The 19,061-nt window shown below is 39.0% G+C and overlaps 1 protein-coding gene across 2 annotated transcripts in view; it reads left to right on the top strand.

Moving 5' to 3' along the window:
- LOC124545033 (glycoprotein-N-acetylgalactosamine 3-beta-galactosyltransferase 1-like) overlaps positions 1-19,061 on the top strand; it is a 180,813-nt gene that overhangs the window by 118,070 nt on the left and 43,682 nt on the right. For both annotated transcript variants that reach the window (XM_047123815.1, XM_047123813.1), the window contains exons 3-4: positions 4,886-5,041; positions 13,885-14,026. In XM_047123815.1, coding sequence (XP_046979771.1) covers positions 4,886-5,041; positions 13,885-14,026 — 298 coding nt within the window. The remainder of the gene's footprint in view (positions 1-4,885; positions 5,042-13,884; positions 14,027-19,061) is intronic.

Genomic DNA, 19,061 nt, shown 5'->3' with positions numbered 1-19,061 from the left:
CAAGGGCATGTAAGGGGCACTATGAGCTCGCTTGGGGGGAGTCTAATGAGTTGGTCAGCCGGGTCAGTGTGGGGCAGTCAGTGTCTGTCTGTCGTCCGGAGTGCTAGTATGTGTTAGGCCGCCAGTCTGCTCGAGTTTGTTCAGGCAATGGGCATTGGCAGTTGGATCGATCGGTTGGTCAGTCGCGCATTGGGACACGAGATGACTTGTCCGTCTTGAGCATCGGTGCATGTGAGGTCGCCACATCAGTCCAGCGGGCCGCGCCTTATAGTGAGGGGCAGTGGCTTCGCGGCCGACACGAGAGCAACAGGAGTCAACCCAACGGTGCAAGCTGCAACGCCGTGAGGTGGGAGATCGGCGCACCTTCCTGCGTCCGTTGAAGCGGTGAGCAGCGGATGGTTCAGGAGAGCATTTTGGGGGTGTTGTGCCAGGTCTTTGCCAGACATTGCAGTTTATTAGAAGTTGAATGATTCGTAATATGTTGTTTCATTTACTTATTAGATTCTACTTATTTTCTTGGTCAGTCTCTCATCCCCAGCTTGCTCGTCTCTCTCTCGTCCGCATTTGTTAGGCAGTTAGTGTCTGTCTCTTTGTTTGTCTGTTGGTCTGCCGTACGTTAATAGCTGCCTGTGTCATGTTTGTCGAATTTGGTGTTAATGAATTTATTAAACTTCCTGGCGGATTAAGACTGTGTACCTGACCAAGACTCAAACTCAGGACCTTTGCCTTTCGTGGGCAAGTGCTCTACCATCTGAGCTGCCGAAGCACGACTCGTGCCCATTCCTCACAGCTTTACTTCTGCCAGCATCTTGTCTCCTACTTTCCAAACTTTACAGAAGCTCTCCTGCGAACCTTGCAAGGTCATGAGTCGTGCTTCGGTAGCTCAGATGGTAGAGCACTTGCCCGCAAAAGGCAAAGGTCCCGAGTTCGAGTCTCGGTCAGGCACACAGTTTTAATCTGCCAGGAAGTTTCATATCAGTGCACACTCCGCTGCAGAGTGAAAATCTCATTCTGGAATGAATTTATTGCTTGAAGTGTAACGGCCAAATCCCTGAGATGTTTTTATCTTGCCTATCATGTGTAACATAGAGCATGTTTGTATATTTTATGTAAGACTGCATTTCATGGGTTTTTATTTAAATGGTCATTTTAGTATATAAAATTGCTACCCTTCCACCGTAAGTTTTTTTATAAAATCAAGTTGCACCTTTGGTGGCAAGTTAATTTTTTTTAATGCGAGGGTTTTTTACCATTTCCATCCCTCCTACAGGGTGCATAGTTTGTGATTGTGTGAGTTGTTAAAATTTTTTTAGTTTAAAGTAATCTGGTGTGTTGCAAATATGCACCAGTGTAGTCTTTCAGAGGTTGTTGTGAGCAGTCATGACTATGGCCGTGTCAAAAAGCAGTGGCCAGGTTCTCAGCCGGAAAGCTCATACTGTCAATATTTGTTCTTCCTGCCTCTGAATAAAACTGTAACTTGATATTTTGAGGGTGCTTTCTGATTATAATTTTATAAACTGTTTCCAAAAAAAAAGCTTGTAGGAATAAAATTTCCATTTGTTGAAACAAATTTAATTTTTCATCAGCTATCCACTGGCAACTACTTCCACGCTCACATAGTGTGATTAAATGCGTTATGTTCTTGATGAATCGTTAGTAAATAAAGTAAATTCTTAAGAAAAGGTTTTGAAAGTAAATTCACGGTTCAATGACTACTACTAGTATGTTGCAAGTATTTCCATAATTCAACCTGATTTTAACTTATGTTGTTTAACTTCTGTGCCAGTCACAAATAAAATTTTTAAAAAGTCTGCCTCATAGGACTCCCTAAGAGCCTCGTATCATCTAGTACTGTAGCAAAAATTACTGTAATGTTGAAACTGATTTTGGAGATTCCTACTTTTGGGTCCTTTATGCAAATCTGGCATGCTCTTAAAGCAGTAGTTTACCTTCCTGCTGCACTCCTTTGCAGTTGGGTTGCCATACTCTATATACCCTCCCTATTATGGTGACCGCACAACTGTTTCAACCCTGCTGTAACGGAAGCTGAAGGTTATGTACCAGATGAACCAGCTCACTGTAACGTCTGTGCAATTGACAGACACTAGTGATGTTATCTGCCACATTGCTGCTAGGAATTTGGACTGGGTCTCCAGTAATATTGAACTGTACATGGCAACAGAGACTGCTACTTTGTTAATACATTGTGGAAAAATATTTTGACAGTGTGACTTTTCTCATTAGTCACACAGCTATCATGAATCAAGTGGCATCAGTGATGAAAACAAAATAAAATGTAAAATTTTAGAAAGCATTCTGTAATTGGAGCAAAGCTGCAAATGGTGCACAATGCTAAAAATCAAATAATAAAAAAGAAGGTAGTGTCATCTTACTTCTGTGGATGTCTCTCTGTCTGCTACCACTAGCAGTCATAATAGTTAGAGAAAAGCCTGAAGATGAAAAAAGGAAATGGCCTAAACCAGTTGGTAATGAATAATAATGTGAAAATGTGACTATTGTTGTTTGATTTTTAAAATAGACTGTGTACCCACAAGAGGTCCTGCCAGTGCACTGGACTAAATAAATAAAAACTGCTCCTAGATTTCATGGTCCAGGTAGATACATGTAATTGTGCCAGTGGTTGAATTTGGAGTGGAGTTTTATGTTTAGAAATAGAGGTTTCATTTCTTTGCTCACTTTCTTGAAAAATTACTCACCTACTGGTCAATGATGGATTGTTTCATCATTAATATAATTGGATAGTTGTTTCTGTGGAGTTCGGTAAGTGCAGTGGATTGAGATGTCACTATTATTTTATTATGATCTTTGCCAAAAGACATTAAATTATAGCAACAGAATTATGCCATGAGATTACTGTTAAATATTCATCTGACACACAAACTTCAGTACACCACTTGGCTTTCTTTCAAATACTTCTTCCATCCAAGTGTTGATGATCTGAAGACTCCAATTAACTAAGACTGCACTTGTGTGCTGTCAAAAAACAAGCAACTCTTAAACTCATTGTTGAAACCAGAGAAGCTTAATCATGTGTTGTAACATTCCACAGAGGTTGTATCTGTTCTCACATTTGATAGAGATGCATAACAGTGACCTCACCAATTCTACCATTGTCTGTTCAGACCATCAAGAGTATAGTAGAACTATCCCTAAATAAAAAACCTGGATTGTGCTATGACTGGGTGCATGACTGTTAAGGCAAAAAATTGTAAGCAAACAACATCTAGGCATCTCTTGCTAACCCCAATTGTATAAACTTTGTTTGGATTATCAGGTTACTGTGTCCACATCACTTTTGATTTTTTAATTGATAATGGGATTTGGGTCAAGCCTATTAATTCAACCAAATCATTTCACTTCCATATTTTCATGAGTTGACAAATTCCCATTATGACTCAATGATATTGAAGTCTTAGTGTACAATGCACTTTGTTTTGTGAATTCCATTAACATTCGAATTTGTGAATATGTTAATCAAGTTGCCAATCTTTGCACCACTTTGAATCTAATCAGGATATAACTGAAAATTTCTGCAGAATTTTTCAGACTGTACTTTATTACTGATAACAGCACTGTCTACAAGGTAATTAATATACAACATGGACACCAGGGTCTCAACAAACTTCCATGGGAAATTGGCGAAGTTGCTTCTATATCTGGTGATGACTCTCCATCTAAGATCACATGCTGCATTCTCCCTATCAAGAAATACCAACCCAGTCACACCATATGATCATATTTTTGGTAATAAACATTGATGTGGTGCTGGAGTTAAATGTGTTTTGGAAATCAAAAAATACTGCAGCTTCCTGAATGGCTTGATCCATGGCTTTCAGGGCATCATGTGAGAAAAGCATGAAGGGTTTTGCATTACTGATGTTTGCAAATACAGTACTGATTGGCATGGAGATCATTGTGTCAAATATATCTCATTACATTTGAACTCGGAATATTTTCTAGAATTCTACAACACATGAATGTCAAGAACAGTGGACAGTAGTGTTCTGGATCACTTCTGTTACCCTTCTTGCATACTAATGTGATCTGTGTGTTCTTCAGAAACAGTGAAATGAGTCATAAATGGGATTTTTGTAATATTTAACTAACAATTGACACCTGTGTTGAAAACACAGCATCTTGAGGCGTAACCAATAGTGATGTAGCTACATACATCATACATCCCTGAAATGGAGATAAGGTGTTGTCCTGCAACAATATAGTGAATTGGAAACTTAAGGACTTCAGGAAAAATGAAAGTATGATGTTGTCACAAATGCGAGAAATTTTGTGCAGAGGGTTAACAATGACCTGCAGAAGATGACAGCATTTATATGGATGTTTAACACATCCTAGTTCAGAGTTTATTAAAGGCAGATTCAACAGATTCAAAATACAGCCCCAGTGATTAGGACATGACAAACTTCCACGTAAGACACAGGCAATATGGAGACATTGTGACATTGAACCAGGAACATAATTTTCATTCCTACGATCTGGCATTGGATGATCTTGATGTCATGTTATGTGGAGTAAATATTGTCTTCTGTACTCAAACTGAACTGTGTAGGTAATGGTGTGTGCACATGGGAGGGTAGTGACACAGGGTGAGAGAGGTGAGGGATAAGGTGTGGGTGACACTTTGGTGAGGCAGGGAAATGGGAAGGGGCCCCACTTCAGGTACTTGCCTCAGGTCTCCATGACTGTAATTATGCCCCTGACGCAACTGTAAGTCTAGCAAGTATGGCAAATTATTCGTATGTGGCACTTAATTTTACTGATTTGTCTGTTACCGAGTGATCAGCTGCTGACGAGAGAAACTATTGTCTGATCAATGTAACTGTAAGGAGACTGTCTTCCATTCTAGAATGCAACCGTACTGCAGCTGACAGCCTGCGACAGCGTGTTCGGGTGTTGTGCTGGGTGATGACCAGTCCTAAGAACCATGCCACGAAGGCGGCTGCTGTCAATGCCACATGGGGCCAAAACTGTGACAAGCTGCTCTTCATGACCTCAGAGCATGGTGAGTGTTGACTGTGAATGTACTCTGACTAGAAGTATTGATATCTCATTTAAAAAATATGCGGACATGAAATGGGTTTCAAATGCCAAATTGAAATTCTTGTCTTACTTTGTATCTTGTAGCACTATGTATTTAGTGTCCCAGTTTAATGTAGATAACAGTGCATGTAGGTTGTGTTTTCTAATGAGAAGATATGCGTACAGAGACTGCTACTCCGGAGTCAAGATAAAATATGTAAACATAGAGTAGATCAGAATAACACAGATTTTTACAAAATCTGTTTCATTTCCTTATTTCATTGATGCTACATCTAAATTTAACAATTCCAACTTAGATGTTCTCCAAGTGTCTCTCTCTCTCTCTCTCTCTCTCTCTCTCTCTCTCTCTCTCTCTCTCTCTCTCTTTCCTCTCCCCCCACCTGCTTAGTTGCAGCTATTGTTTACAATGTGCAAAGTTTTTTTTCTGAAGATTTGACAGGAGTAAGAGTACAATAAACTTTTTAGTTAACTTATCTTTTCTTGTAGAGTTTACTCCAATTCTTGTCTACGGGGTGTGATTCTCGAATCTGAAATTCTCCTTTTTAGGTCCTCCTGGTTGAACTAATCTAAATAATTTTGATGATTGTCATTGCATAATTTTTGTGTTTACATTAATTTATTTTGCCACATTTTAGTATATCACAGACTTTTGAATTTTCACATTAACAAAGCCAAAAATTACATTGTTTGCCCAAAATACAAAAATACATCCGATCACATCAGAGACATGCTTACTACTGCTTCAATCTGTGGTAATAACAATGTTCCAGAGGTTTTACAATTTTCCTTTACAAATGAATCTCTATTAGTTTCAATTATTATTTCATAAATGAATTAAGAAATAAACATAATAAACAGTACTAGATTGTGTAATTAATAATAGAATTTTTAAGTATGCCAAATAATTCATAATTTCAAATGTTAAAAAAAAATTAACCGTACATTCACTTATTGATTGTAACATCCAAACTAATTCCTATTTGTAAAGTTTAGCTTTCATTATAAAATATTGCGGTTAAAATTACGTGATATTTTTTCAGGAAAACAGCTGAGATAATACTGACCAGTCCAAAATTTAACAAATATTACTGGTATCGACTACTACTGTTGAGGGAAAGTAATGCTACAGGAGGATGTCTTGTTAAAACTTCTAATTTGACAAGTAAAGAATAATTCTTAGTTTGTTTTCTTATCTTGTTAGGTAAAACCTGTGGTGTAGGGGTAGCATCTTTGATTCATAATCAAAACGTCTTAGGTCCCGGGTTCGATCCCCGCCACTGCCTAAATTTTGATAAATAATCAGCATTGGCGGCCGAAGACTTCCAGCATAAGAAGTCACCCTCATTCTGCCAACGGCCTTGTCAAAGAGGGCGGAGGAGCGGATAGAGGTTCAGGGCACTCTCTTGTCCTAGGGATGGGAAATTGCCCCTAAAGGCGGAAGAATCAGCAATGATCAACGACATGAGGATGCAGAAGGCAATGGAAACCACTGCATTAAAGACACGTAACGTGTATCCACAGGACATATGGCCTGTAATTGAAGAAGTGTCATGATCTCTCCATTGGCAAAAGATTCAGGAATAGTCCCCCATTCGGATCTCTGGGAGGGGACTGCCAAGGGGGAGGTTACCATGAGAAAAAGATTGAATAATCAACGAAAGTATAACATTCTACGAGGCGGGGCGTGGAATGTCAGAAGCTTGAACGTGGTAGGGAAACTAGAAAATCTGAAAAGGGAAATGCAAAGGCTCCATCTAGATATAGTAGGGGTCAGTGAAGTGAAGTGGAAGGAAGACAAGGATTTCTGGTCAGATGAGTATCGGGTAATATCAACAGCAGCAGAAAATGGTATAACAGGTGTAGGATTCATTATGAATAGGAAGGTACGGCAGAGGGTGTATTACTGTGAACAGTTCAGTGACCGGGTTGTTCTAATCAGAAACGACAGCAGACCAACACCGACAACGATAGTTCAGGTATACATGCCGACGTCGCAAGCTGAAGATGAACAGATAGAGAAAGTGTATGAGGATATTGAAAGGGTATGCAGTATGTAAAAGGGGACGAAAATCTAATAGTCATGGGTGACTGGAATGCAGTTGTAGGGGAAGGAGTAGAAGAAAAGGTTACAGGAGAATATGGGCTTGGGACAAGGAATGAAAGAGGAGAAAGACTAATTGAGTTCTGTAACAAGTTTCAGCTAGTAATAGCGAATATCCTGTTCAAGAATCACAAGAGGATGAGGTATACTTGGAAAAGGCTGAGAGATACGGGAAGATTTCAATTAGATTGCATCATGGTCAGACAGAGATTCCGAAATCAGATAATGGATTGTAAGGCATACCCAGGAGCAGATACAGACTCAGATCACAATATAGTAGTGATGAAGAGTAGGCTGAAGTTCCTGACATTAGTCAGGAAGAATCAATACGCAAAGAAGTGGGATACGGAAGTACTAAGGAATGACGAGATACGTTTGAAGTTCTCTAAAGCTATAGACACAGCAGTAAGGAATAGCGCAGTAAGCAGTACAGTTGAAGAGGAATGGACATCTCTAAAAAGGGCCATCACAGAAGTTGGGAAGGAAAACATAGGCACAAAGAAGGTAGCTGCGAAGAAACCATGGGTAACAGAAGAAATACTTCAGTTGATTGATGAAAGGAGGAAGTACAAACATGTTCCGGGAAAATCAGGAATACAGAAATACAAGTCGCTGAGGAATGAAATAAATAGGAAGTGCAGGGAAGCTGAGGTGAAATGGCTGCAGGAAAAATGTGAAGACATCGAAAAAGATCTGATTGTCAGAAGGACAGACTCGGCATACAGGAAAGTCAAAACAACCTTTGGTGACATTAAAAGCAACGGTGGTAACATTAAGAGTGCAACAGGAATTCCACTGTTAAATGCAGAGGAGAGAGCAGATAGGTGGAAAGAATACATTGAAAGCCTCTATGAGGGTGAATATTTGTCTAATGTGATAGAAGAAGAAACAGGAGTCGATTTAGAAGAGATAAGGGATCCAGTATTAGAATTGGAATTTAAAAGAGCTTTGGAGGACTTACGGTCAAATAAGGCAGAAGGGATCGATAACATTCCATCAGAATTTCTAAAATCATTGGGGGAAGTGGCAACAAAACGACTATTCACGTTGGTGTGTAGAATATGAGTCTGGCGATATACCATCTGACTTTCGGAAAAGCATCATCCACACAATTCCGAAGATGGCAAGAGCTGACAAGTGTGATAATTCTCGCACAATCAGCTTAACAGCTCATGCATTGAAGCTGCTTACAAGAATAATATACAGAAGAATGGAAAAGAAAATTGAGAATGCGCTAGGTGACAATCAGTTTGGCTTTAGGAAAAGTAAAGGGACGAGAGAGGCAATTCTGACATTACGGCTAATAATGGAAGCAAGGCTAAAGAAAAATCAAGACACTTTCATAGGATTTGTCGACCTGGAAAAAGTGTTCGACAATATAAAATGGTGCAAGCTGTTCAAGATTCTGAAAAAAGTAGGGGTAGGCTATAGGGAGAGACGGGTCATATACAATATGTACAACAACCAAGAGGGAATAATAAGAGTGGACGATCAAGAACGAAGTCTTCGTATTAAGAAGGGTGTAAGACAAGGCTGTAGCCTTTCGCCCCTACTCTTCAATCTGTACATCGAGGAAGCAATGATGGAAATAAAAGAAAGGTTCAGGAGTGGAATTAAAATACAAGGTGAAAGGATATCAATGATACGATTCGCTGATGACATTGCTATCCTGAGTGAAAGTGAAGAAGAATTAAATGATCTGCTGAACGGAATGAACAGTCTAATGAGTACACAGTATGGTTTGAGAGTAAATCGGAGAAAGACGAAGGTAATGAGAAGTAGTAGAAATGAGAACAGCGAGAAACTTAACATCAGGATTGATGGTCACAAAGTCAATGAAGTTAAGGAATTCTGCTACCTAGGCAGTAAAATAACCAATGATGGACGGAGCAAGGAGGACATCAAAAGCAGACTCGCTATGGCAAAAAAGGCATTTCTGGCTAAGAGAAGTCTACTAATAACAAATACCGGCCTTAATTTGAGGAAGAAATTTCTGAGGATGTACGTCTGGAGTACAGCATTGTATGGTAGTGAAACATGGACTGTGGGAAAACCGGAACAGAAGAGAATCGAAGCATTTGAGATGTGGTGCTATAGACGAATGTTGAAAATTAGGTGGACTGATAAGGTAAGGAATGAGGAGGTTCTACGCAGAGTCGGAGAGGAAAGGAATATGTGGAAAACACTGATAAGGAGAAGGGACAGGATGATAGGACATCTGCTAAGACATGAGGAATGACTTCCATGGTACTAGAGGGAACTGTAGAGGAAGACAGAGATTGGAATACGTCAAGCAAATAATTGAGGATGTAGGTTGCAAGTGCTACTCTGAGATGAAGGGGTTAGCGCAGGAAAGGAATTCGTGGTGGGCCACATCAAACCAGTCAGTAGACTGATGACAAAAAAAAAAAGGTAAAGCATAATTTCTACTCCTGTCTCTATTGTAAGAACAATTTTATGCTTATACATCGCACTGTATCAGTTCACATAGATTCAAGATTCTAACAATGCAGTTTGGTCTTTGTTTGCAGCTAGCTTGTACAGGGTTGCCACAAATTCTGAAAATCAGAGAAATCAGAAAATTCAAGGAATGTCAACCGTGTCAGGAAAATTTAATAAAAAGGAAACACTGTAAAAAATCTCATTTCTTGTCTCAGTAGGTGAAATCGTTTATTTACTGACATGTCGTGCAACATTGCTGGCAGGATGCAGCTGAGTGTATGTGCAGCTTCCCTACACCCTCATTCTTACTGCTTCTTCCCTTTCTACCACTCCCCTCAGCCTGCAGTTAGTGCTGCCACCACTTCGTGCCACTAGCTTAGCAGCTGACGTTGAGAAGCAGAGAGGTGTGAGAAGACATTTTTTTTGATCTGATTCTCAGAGACTGTTGATGCAGCAGTTAAAGATAGAGGTCATGTGCGCATGAGTTGTCAGTGATTGTGTGAATGTGTGTGTGTGTGCTCAATTTCTGACAAAGGCTGTGGCAAAAAATTTAGTTGTGAGTGTGTGATTCTTTTCCATGTGCCTGTCTGTGTCTCAGCAATCATTTTTATGATGAATTGCTATATCAGTAGTCTTGAAATAAAAACAGTTTCTGACAAATGTGGCAACTCCTCCTTTCTCCATGTTTTCTCCACAGAAGTAAAAAGCTAACTTGAATCCTGTAACATTTAACATACCTATACCAGTGGTAGCGTGATGTTCATAGAAGCAGATTATATCAGCTGATTTGCTCAACTCTAATTGTTAAACACAAATAAGCAACTAATTAAGGTTGCCCCTTAGCCCTCAGATATTCTGGTGCAATAAGGATAACTGTTTTGTACACTGGCAGAATTACAACTAGATGAACCTAATTGTCTTGTTGATTTTTGAGTATATCTCATTTCAATCAGAGGCTGTCTGCATGAATTGGGTACATTAAAATTGGCTTTCTGGCTGCCTATTTTATCTATGTGAATGTCATTTTCAGCCTGTCTCTGAACATCTTTTGTTTTGGCACATTCTGTCATTTGTAACAACTGGTACTTGTGATAGTACCCACCTTAATTATTTGCTATTAGCCCAGACAGTTTCCCATCCCTTTCCTGTCGAGATGAAGGCCATGCCTACTATAGTCCCACCTGCTGATAGTCAACAGGAACCACATCAATATGAGACCCCATACCAAATTCAAGCAGCCGATCCACCTCTAAATTAACTCTGCTAACAGAAGAGTTTAAATGGGCCGATCATGGTGCCTCAGAACAGACACAAGCAAAACACCAGTATGTCTCATTTACCAGGTCAGTCTCAGTTGAGTAATTAGGGTTCTTGTCTATGCTCTTACCCACCCCACCCATTATTACCACAGTGTCTTCCTTTGTGAAGTATCTAAAAAGTGAGCCTACATCCTCTATCACCTGACCCAGACTTGCACTAAGGTTTTAAAAAAAATTTGTGACCTGGTAACCTGACCCTAGTTTATCCTGCAACAGTTGGCCAGCACTTCTACCCAACAATAAAACTTTCTTCTTTTTTACAACTTTTTCTGACTTCTTACTTTTCAAACACTTTTGAAAGTTTGTTGTCTTGTCGACTCCTACACATGCTTGTGGCTCATCAGTTTCCAATTGTGATGACAGATCAAATCTGTTTTCCACATTCACAACAATACTGTCTGAGAAAGTCATATTCCTACGTCTTCTATAACCTGTTGTCACATCCCAACTCTTTCCCTTCTCCCCCTTAACCAATCACATTTCATCATCATAGTGTCTGTAACATGTGAATAGCTGGCCACAAGAGTGGACTTCCATGACGGTGAAGACTGCAGGCCATTTCTGTGGTTATCTCTAATGGATTGGGCCTGCTGATCTGAAGCTCATCATTTCCCACTAACATACAGGCCCTGCCCATTGGATCTAATCTCGCATGTCTGCCCACAGGCCAGGTCTGTTTGTGTGTGGTGTAATGCAGTGGGCTTTTATGATTTATCTGTGGACCCAGGACTTTGGTGCTCCTCGGCAGGCCAGAGAATTTCAGGAATTGTGACTGTGTCACTGCAAGTACATTGCACAGTGTGTTGCTTTATAAACATTTTATTTAATTTAGTACATTTTGGTACTTCAAAAATAGTTTATATATTAGAAAGTATGGGTGATAAAAAGAAGAATATTGTGGCAGACACAGGCAGTTTGTACGATATGTACTCACGTATTTCTTGAGAGAGAGAGAGAGAGAGAGAGAGAGAGAGAGAGAGAGAGAGAGGAGAAAAAAAAAACACACATGCACTCAATACCTGTAAAATAAGACACAACACAGTGGGTAGTGCCCAAGAATAATGAACATAGTAGAACCAACATTTTATTGGTGGTCACTTATAGTGTTAGTTTACACAACTCCTCCCTGCCTTGTACAGTTCTTTCAAGAGGCCTACCTTTTTCTGAGGTTTCTTCTGAAATCAGTGACGGTATTTAAAATCTGTCTTGTGACTCCAAAGAAATGCATATTTGCCACCAAATGTCTTTTGTTTTATTGAAATAAAATATCATCAGTGGTCTTAATGAAACACACATACCATTTGGCCTGCTTTCTTCACCTAAAAACAGTTCATTACAAAAAATGTGGATATTATTACTTAAGATTTTTGCTTGCACATTTAGAAGTACAGAAGTCCTTAAGTTTTTTCAACTTATGTCTTTACTTGACCTTGAGATCTCAAAATTTGTAAGGGAAAAATGTTAAAATTTATCAGGAAATCAGGGAAATACCAGGGAATTTCACTTGGGGAAACTTGTGGCAATCCTGTAGGTAATTCACCCTTAGTGTACGGAGAGAACAAAATGTTTCCATTCAAAGACTGTACAGTCCAGAATCGGTATTCCAGTCAGGAAAAATATGAGCATTAAGGCGATCATCACACTGATACATCAGGTTGAAGATATTCATTTGGTTCAAATGCCTCTGAGCACTATGGGACTAAACTACTGAGATCATCAGTCCCCTAGAACTTAGAACTACTTAAACCTAACTAACCTAAGGACATAACACACATCCATGCCCGAGGCAGGATTCGAACCTGCAACCGTAGCGGTCACGTGGTTCCAGAATGTAGCGCCTAGAACCACTCTGCCACTCTGGCCAGCTATTCATTTGGTAAAACACTGTCCTGTTGCATGAAGAAGTTTGCAACTGCCAGCTGCAAATCATCCAACAACAGGAATTGTTGACCCTTAAAGGGTTTTTTTTTAAAAAACAGACTGAGGGTGTGATAATTACATGGGAAGTGATCAGGACCATAGGGCAGGTGCTAGAGTGACTGTCACTTGAGGTGGCCTATCTTGAGTGGTAAGATGTTTGTGATTGGGTCATGCATTATCATGAAGCAGTAGCACCTCTTGTCGCACACTGTTCCATAATTGGCAGATTTCAATAGACATTCTGCCCCATACACATTATTCTCTTGATGGATGTCCACCAATGTTTGTCCTATGGAAATCAAGAAAAGAATAACAGCATGTCATTCCTGTTTGCACACATTTGGTGGTAAAGTCGTCATAGTTCGCGTTTCTGCATTTACCACATGCATGGTTGGTAAGATAAAAATGCCACATTGATCCCTTGTCTAAATGTTGGTGCTTGTATACTCATATTGGAGTGCTATGATGTTTACATGCTGCAGCCATGCCCTCAGACTAAAACTATTGAACTATATAAGAATATGATTGAGTCCATGTCTGACCATCCTCAATTAGGTTTTCCTCAAATCATTGTCGAAACATACCGTTAGGCTTTCCTCAGAAAGCCTACAGTCAATTCTCTTCACCATCCTTGTCCAGTGGAGCCAGTGTTTCACCATTAATGGCCTTAATGCTGACATAATGGGTCTCTACCTTTTCATCTTTGTTGTAAGTGCAGATGGTATGCAGAATGCTGTTATATGTGATTTTTTTATGAGTGGACTGTTAGGCAATAGTGTTAGCATGTGTTTATCTAAATTGGGATTCGTTTCTTGAATACTTAAATGTAAGTTTACCTTGTGATGTTGAACTCTCGGCATAACTTTGTGATTGAAATATTGGTAGCATGCATTTTAGTTGAATCGCCTTTTTTCATGCTGTGTTATTGAGATGTCAGCATGCTCTTGTAAAACTTGTTGCCTCAATGTTTTGTCATGAACTTCATTTGTATTAATTACTTGGCATTATTTTTGCTATACACAGATCCCAGACTACCCACAGTGGCCCTCAAAGTACCAGAAGGACGACAGCATCTATGGGCTAAGACACAAGCTGCCTTCAAATATATTGTCCATGAAGGCTTGTTGGAGAGTATTGATTGGGTGCTTAAGGCTGATGATGACACGTCAGTATCTGTAAAATGTAGTTATAGTTTTTCTTTAGTATATATTACAAATATTTAAAGAGAGAAATAAGGAGCTGCAATAGACTTGTTGTGGCATAACTGTCAAGGGTAAGATGTAAATTCCCTAGCACCGAAAAGTCCTCTTTGTGCAAGTTGAATCATATAGTCTAGCATAAAATACAATATTCTGAGTAAAGAAAGAAATGAGGGAGAATTTTCAGAGCAGCATACTGATCTACCAGCACATGGTAAACCAACAAAAGAAACCGGTGCTGTTTGAAGTTTTCCTGACATAATAAATTCTTCGAAGGTTCTGAGTGTTGTCAGATGTTAACACTCATAGTGTGATATTTGATTGAATGACTTGGTATTTTATTTATTTATTTATTTATCAGGTTCTGTGGGACCATGCAATCCAAAGCTAGTTGGTTGTGGAAGGAGTCAGTACATATTTTACAGAATGTTGAATTAGAAATTTTGTAAACAGGTAATTAAAGAATTAATAAAGCACAAACAATAGTTGAGAGATTGTATGAATGAATAACATTTCTGTTGGGAGTTTATTGAAAATGAAACATAATGAATAATGCACACTTTTCTGTACAGTGCTTAAGGAAATGTTATCCAAGTTCATATCATTTTTACATCTAGTGTTCAATGAATGAATTTTGCAGTTTCTTCTGAATGAGTCATTGTTATCAACAACAAATCCCAACATGAAATATATGTACAGGAATACCAACATTAGAATTCCAAGACACTTCAACAATGGCCTTTGCGAAGTTCACAAACTGATATTTTCGATTATTCTGACCACCCCTTTCTGGACAAATAAAATATTTGGTGAATGGACAGAGTTGTCCTCAAAATATAATAGAGTGAAAGCAAACAAAATAAACAAGCCCTGTCACAGACAAGGAGATTATCCTTGCAGTGTAGGTAGCAGCATTCAGTTTCTGCACAAGTTCTTAATGTGATAGTGGTACTTGCAAAAAAGCTCTCGATCTACCATCATCCCGAGAATTGAAACCGATTGACTTCACTAACTATTTTGACCACCTTGTGAGAGTAAAAATTCACTTTTATAAGAGTTCTGTGTCAGAAACTGCGTGCATAGCATTTTGTTGCAGTAAAACATGAAACTGTTGTCTGAAATCCATGTGCTGATGTAACTGTTTACTCTATCAGCTATATCATTTACATTATGTTTCACATCTTTTAAAATAACACCTGTGTTATCACTGAAGGGGAAAACTGTTGAGTTACCTGTCATGCTTAGTGGCATATCATTGATAATATATGAAGGAAAGCAAGAGGCCCAGGACAGAAATGTGTTGCACATGTGTTTAACATGACCTAAGAAAGTTCTAAATCTCTTCCCTGTATGTTGCACTGGAGGAAAACATTCTGTTTACACTTATAGAATTTGTTGTGCGGTCCACACAATTGAATGCTTTCGCTATATCGAAGGAAATACTGCTGTTCTTTACCTATCATTTGACCCTGATAGTACCTTACACATAAAAGAATAAATTGCATTTGATATGGGAAGCGATCCTCAAACCAAGCTGCAAATGTGACAGCAAACTAGGTGTCGGAGATGTGCTGCTACTCATATATATTGCTTTCTCAAAAACTTTCCAAAATACCGATGGCAAAGAAATTGCCAGGTAATTGTGTACATCAACCTTTTCATCCTTATTATAAAGTGGTTTCACCAGACAGTATTTCAGTCTGTCAGGAAACTGAGCACACTAACAAGGCACACTGCACAGGTGTCATAGTACAGAACTAATATATGCGACACTGATCTTCATAATCCCACTTGAAATTTCACCATTCCAATAAAAGTGATTTAATACTTAACTGATTTAATACTTGATTCAATTCTATCTTTGCTTGTCCCAATAAAATTTTAATTTAACTCGCCAGTTATTGACAGGAAGAGATAATAAACTATTATGCACAACTCTGGTGGATCGTTGACAGTTTCATTCTCTTGCAAGAGTGGAGGTAATGTGTTTATAATTCACATCCTTCCCTGATATCACTTTCACAATTGGTGGGGTCAGCAGAAGAAAGTACCCTCAATTTAGTAAGGTTGAATTTTCAGATGTACCACATGCTAGTAAGAAGCATTTCCCTTCGAATTCCTAGAAAGCACCATCTACTGTAAAAGTTCTTTTCTATGCTGTATTTATATTCTTGCGTTTGGATTTAGATATATCTATCTATACCTGCATATACATACATTCTCCACAAGCTATCATATGGCGCATGGCAGAGAGTACCTTGTACCATTAAAAGTAGTTTCCCTTCCTGTTCCACTTGTAAATAAAGTGAGGGAAAATCATCTGTCTGTATAACTTTGTATGAGCCACATTTTCTTGTAGCTTGTCTTTGTGGTCCTTATGCAAAATATATGTTGGCAGCAGTAGTGTCATTCTGCAGTCAGCTTCAAATGCCAGTTCTCTAAATGCTCTCAATAGAGTTCTTCAAAAATAATGTTGCCTTCCCTCCAGGAACTCCCATTTGAGTTCCTGAAAAATCTTGGTAGCACTTGCATGTTGTTAGAATCTACCCATAACAAACTAGTAACTTGCCTCTGAATTGCTTTGATATCTTCCTTTAAGAACCACACTTTCCTAAAATTCTCCCAGTAAACTGAAGCTGTACCATACACCTTCCCTACCACAATCCTCACATGCTCATTTCATTTCATATCACTTTGCAAAGTTGTGCCCAGATATTTAAATGATGTGACTGTGTCAAGTAGGACACTATTAATGCTTTATCTGAACATTACAGGGTTTTTTCTGCTCATTCACATTAACTTTCATTTTTCTACATTTGGAGCCAGCTGCCATGCATCACACCAACTATAAATTTTTTTAAAGTCATCTTGTACCATCCTACTCAGGAGGACATCATTATCAGGAGAAATAAAACTGGCATTCTACAGATCAGAGCGTGGAATGTCAGATTGCTTATTCAGGCAGGTAAGTCAGAAAATTTAAAAAGGGAAATGGATAGGTTAAAGTTAGATATAGTGGGGATTAGTGAAGTTCCGTGGCAGGAGGAACAAGACTTTTGGTCAGGCAAATACAGGGTTATAAATACAAAATCAAATAGGGGTAATGCAGGAGTAGGTTTAATAATTAATAAAAAAACAGGAGTGTGGGTAAGCTACTACAAACAGCATAGTGAACGCATTATTGTGGCGAAGATAGACACGAAGCCCACGCCTACCACAGTAGTACAGGTTTATATGCCAACTAGCTCTGCACATGATGAAGAAATTGAAGAAATGTATGATGAAATAAAAGAAATTATTCAGATAGTGAAGGGAGACAAAAATTTAATAGTCATGGGTGACTGGAATTCGGTAGTAGGAAAAGGGAGAGAAGGAAACATAGTAGGTGAATATGGATTGGGGGGAAGAAATGAAAGAGGAAGCCACCTGGTAGAATTTTGCACAGAGCACAACTTAATCATAGCTAACACTTGGTCCAAGAATCATAAAAGAAGGTTGTATACATGGAAGAACCCTGGAGATACTGAAAGGTATCAGATAGATTATATAATGGTAAGACAGAGATTAAGGAACCAGGTTTTAAGTTGTAAGACATTTCCATGGGCAGGTGTGGACTCTGACCACAATCTATTGGTTATGAACTGTAGATTAAAACTCAAGAAACTGCAAAAAGGTGGGAATTTAAGGAGATGGGACCTGGATAAACTGACTAAACCAGAGGTTGTACAGAGTTTCAAGGAGAGCTTAAGGGAACAATTGACAGGAATGGGGGAAAGAAATACAGTAGAAGAAGAATGGGTAATTTGAGGGATAAAGTAGTGAAGGCAGCAGAGGATAAAGTAGGTAAAAAGATGAGGGCTGCTAGAAATCCTTGGGTAACAGAAGAAATATTGAAGTTAATTGATGAAAGGAGAAAATATAAAAATGCAGTAAATGAAGAAGGCAAAAAGGAATACAAACGTCTCAAAAATGAGATCGACAGGAAGTGCAAAATGGCTAAGCAGGGATGGCTAGAGGACAAATGTAAGGATGTAGAGGCTTATCTCACTAGGGGTAAGATAGATACTGTCTACAGGAAAATTAAAGAGACCTTTGGAGAAAAGAGAACCACTTGTATAAATATCAAGAGCTCAGATAGAAACCCAGTTCTAAGCAAAGGAGGTAAAGCAGAGAAGGTCTATACAAGGGTGATGTACTTGAGGACAATATTAAGGAAATGGAAGAGGATGTAGATGAAGATGAAATGGGAGATACGATACTGCGTGAAGAGTTTGACAGAGCACTGAAAGACCTGAGTCGAAACAAGGCCCCGGGAGTAGACAACATTCCATTAGAACTACTGACGGCCTTGAGAGAGCCAGTCCTGACAAAACTCTACCATCTGGTGAGCAAGATGTAAGAGACAGCCGAAATACCCTCCAACTTCAAGAAGAATATAATAATTCCAATCCCAAAGAAAGCAGGTGTTGACATGTGTGAAAATTACTGAACTATCAGTTCAATACATCACAGCTGCAAAATACTAACGCAAATTCCTTACAGACGAATGGAAAAACTGGTAGAAGCCGACCTTGGGGAAGATCAGTTTGGATTCCATAGAAATATTGGAACACGTGAGGCAATACTGACCCTACGACTTATCTTAGAAGTTAGATTAAGGAAAAGCAAACCTACGTTTCTAGCATTTGTAGACTTAGAGAAAGCTTTTGACAATGTTGACTGGAATACTCTCAAATTCTGAAGGAGGCAGGGGTAAGATACAGGCAGCAAAGGCTATTTACAATTTGTACAGAAACCAGATGGCGATTATAAGAGTTGAGGGACACGAAAGGGAAGCAGTGGTTGGGAAGGGAGTGAGACAGGGTTGCAGCCTCTCCCCAATGTTATTCAATCTGTACATTGAGCAAGCAGTGAAGGAAACAAAAGAAAAATTCGGAGTAGGTATTAAAATCCATGGAGAAGAAATAAAAACTTTGAGGTTCGCCGATGACATTGTAATTC

The sequence above is a fragment of the Schistocerca americana genome, chromosome 8 (assembly GCF_021461395.2).
Source record: "Schistocerca americana isolate TAMUIC-IGC-003095 chromosome 8, iqSchAmer2.1, whole genome shotgun sequence".
In the NCBI taxonomy this organism is placed as follows: domain Eukaryota; kingdom Metazoa; phylum Arthropoda; class Insecta; order Orthoptera; family Acrididae; genus Schistocerca; species Schistocerca americana.
Note: the sequence above shows the minus strand (reverse complement) of the source record. Positions and strands in the feature narration are given on the sequence as shown.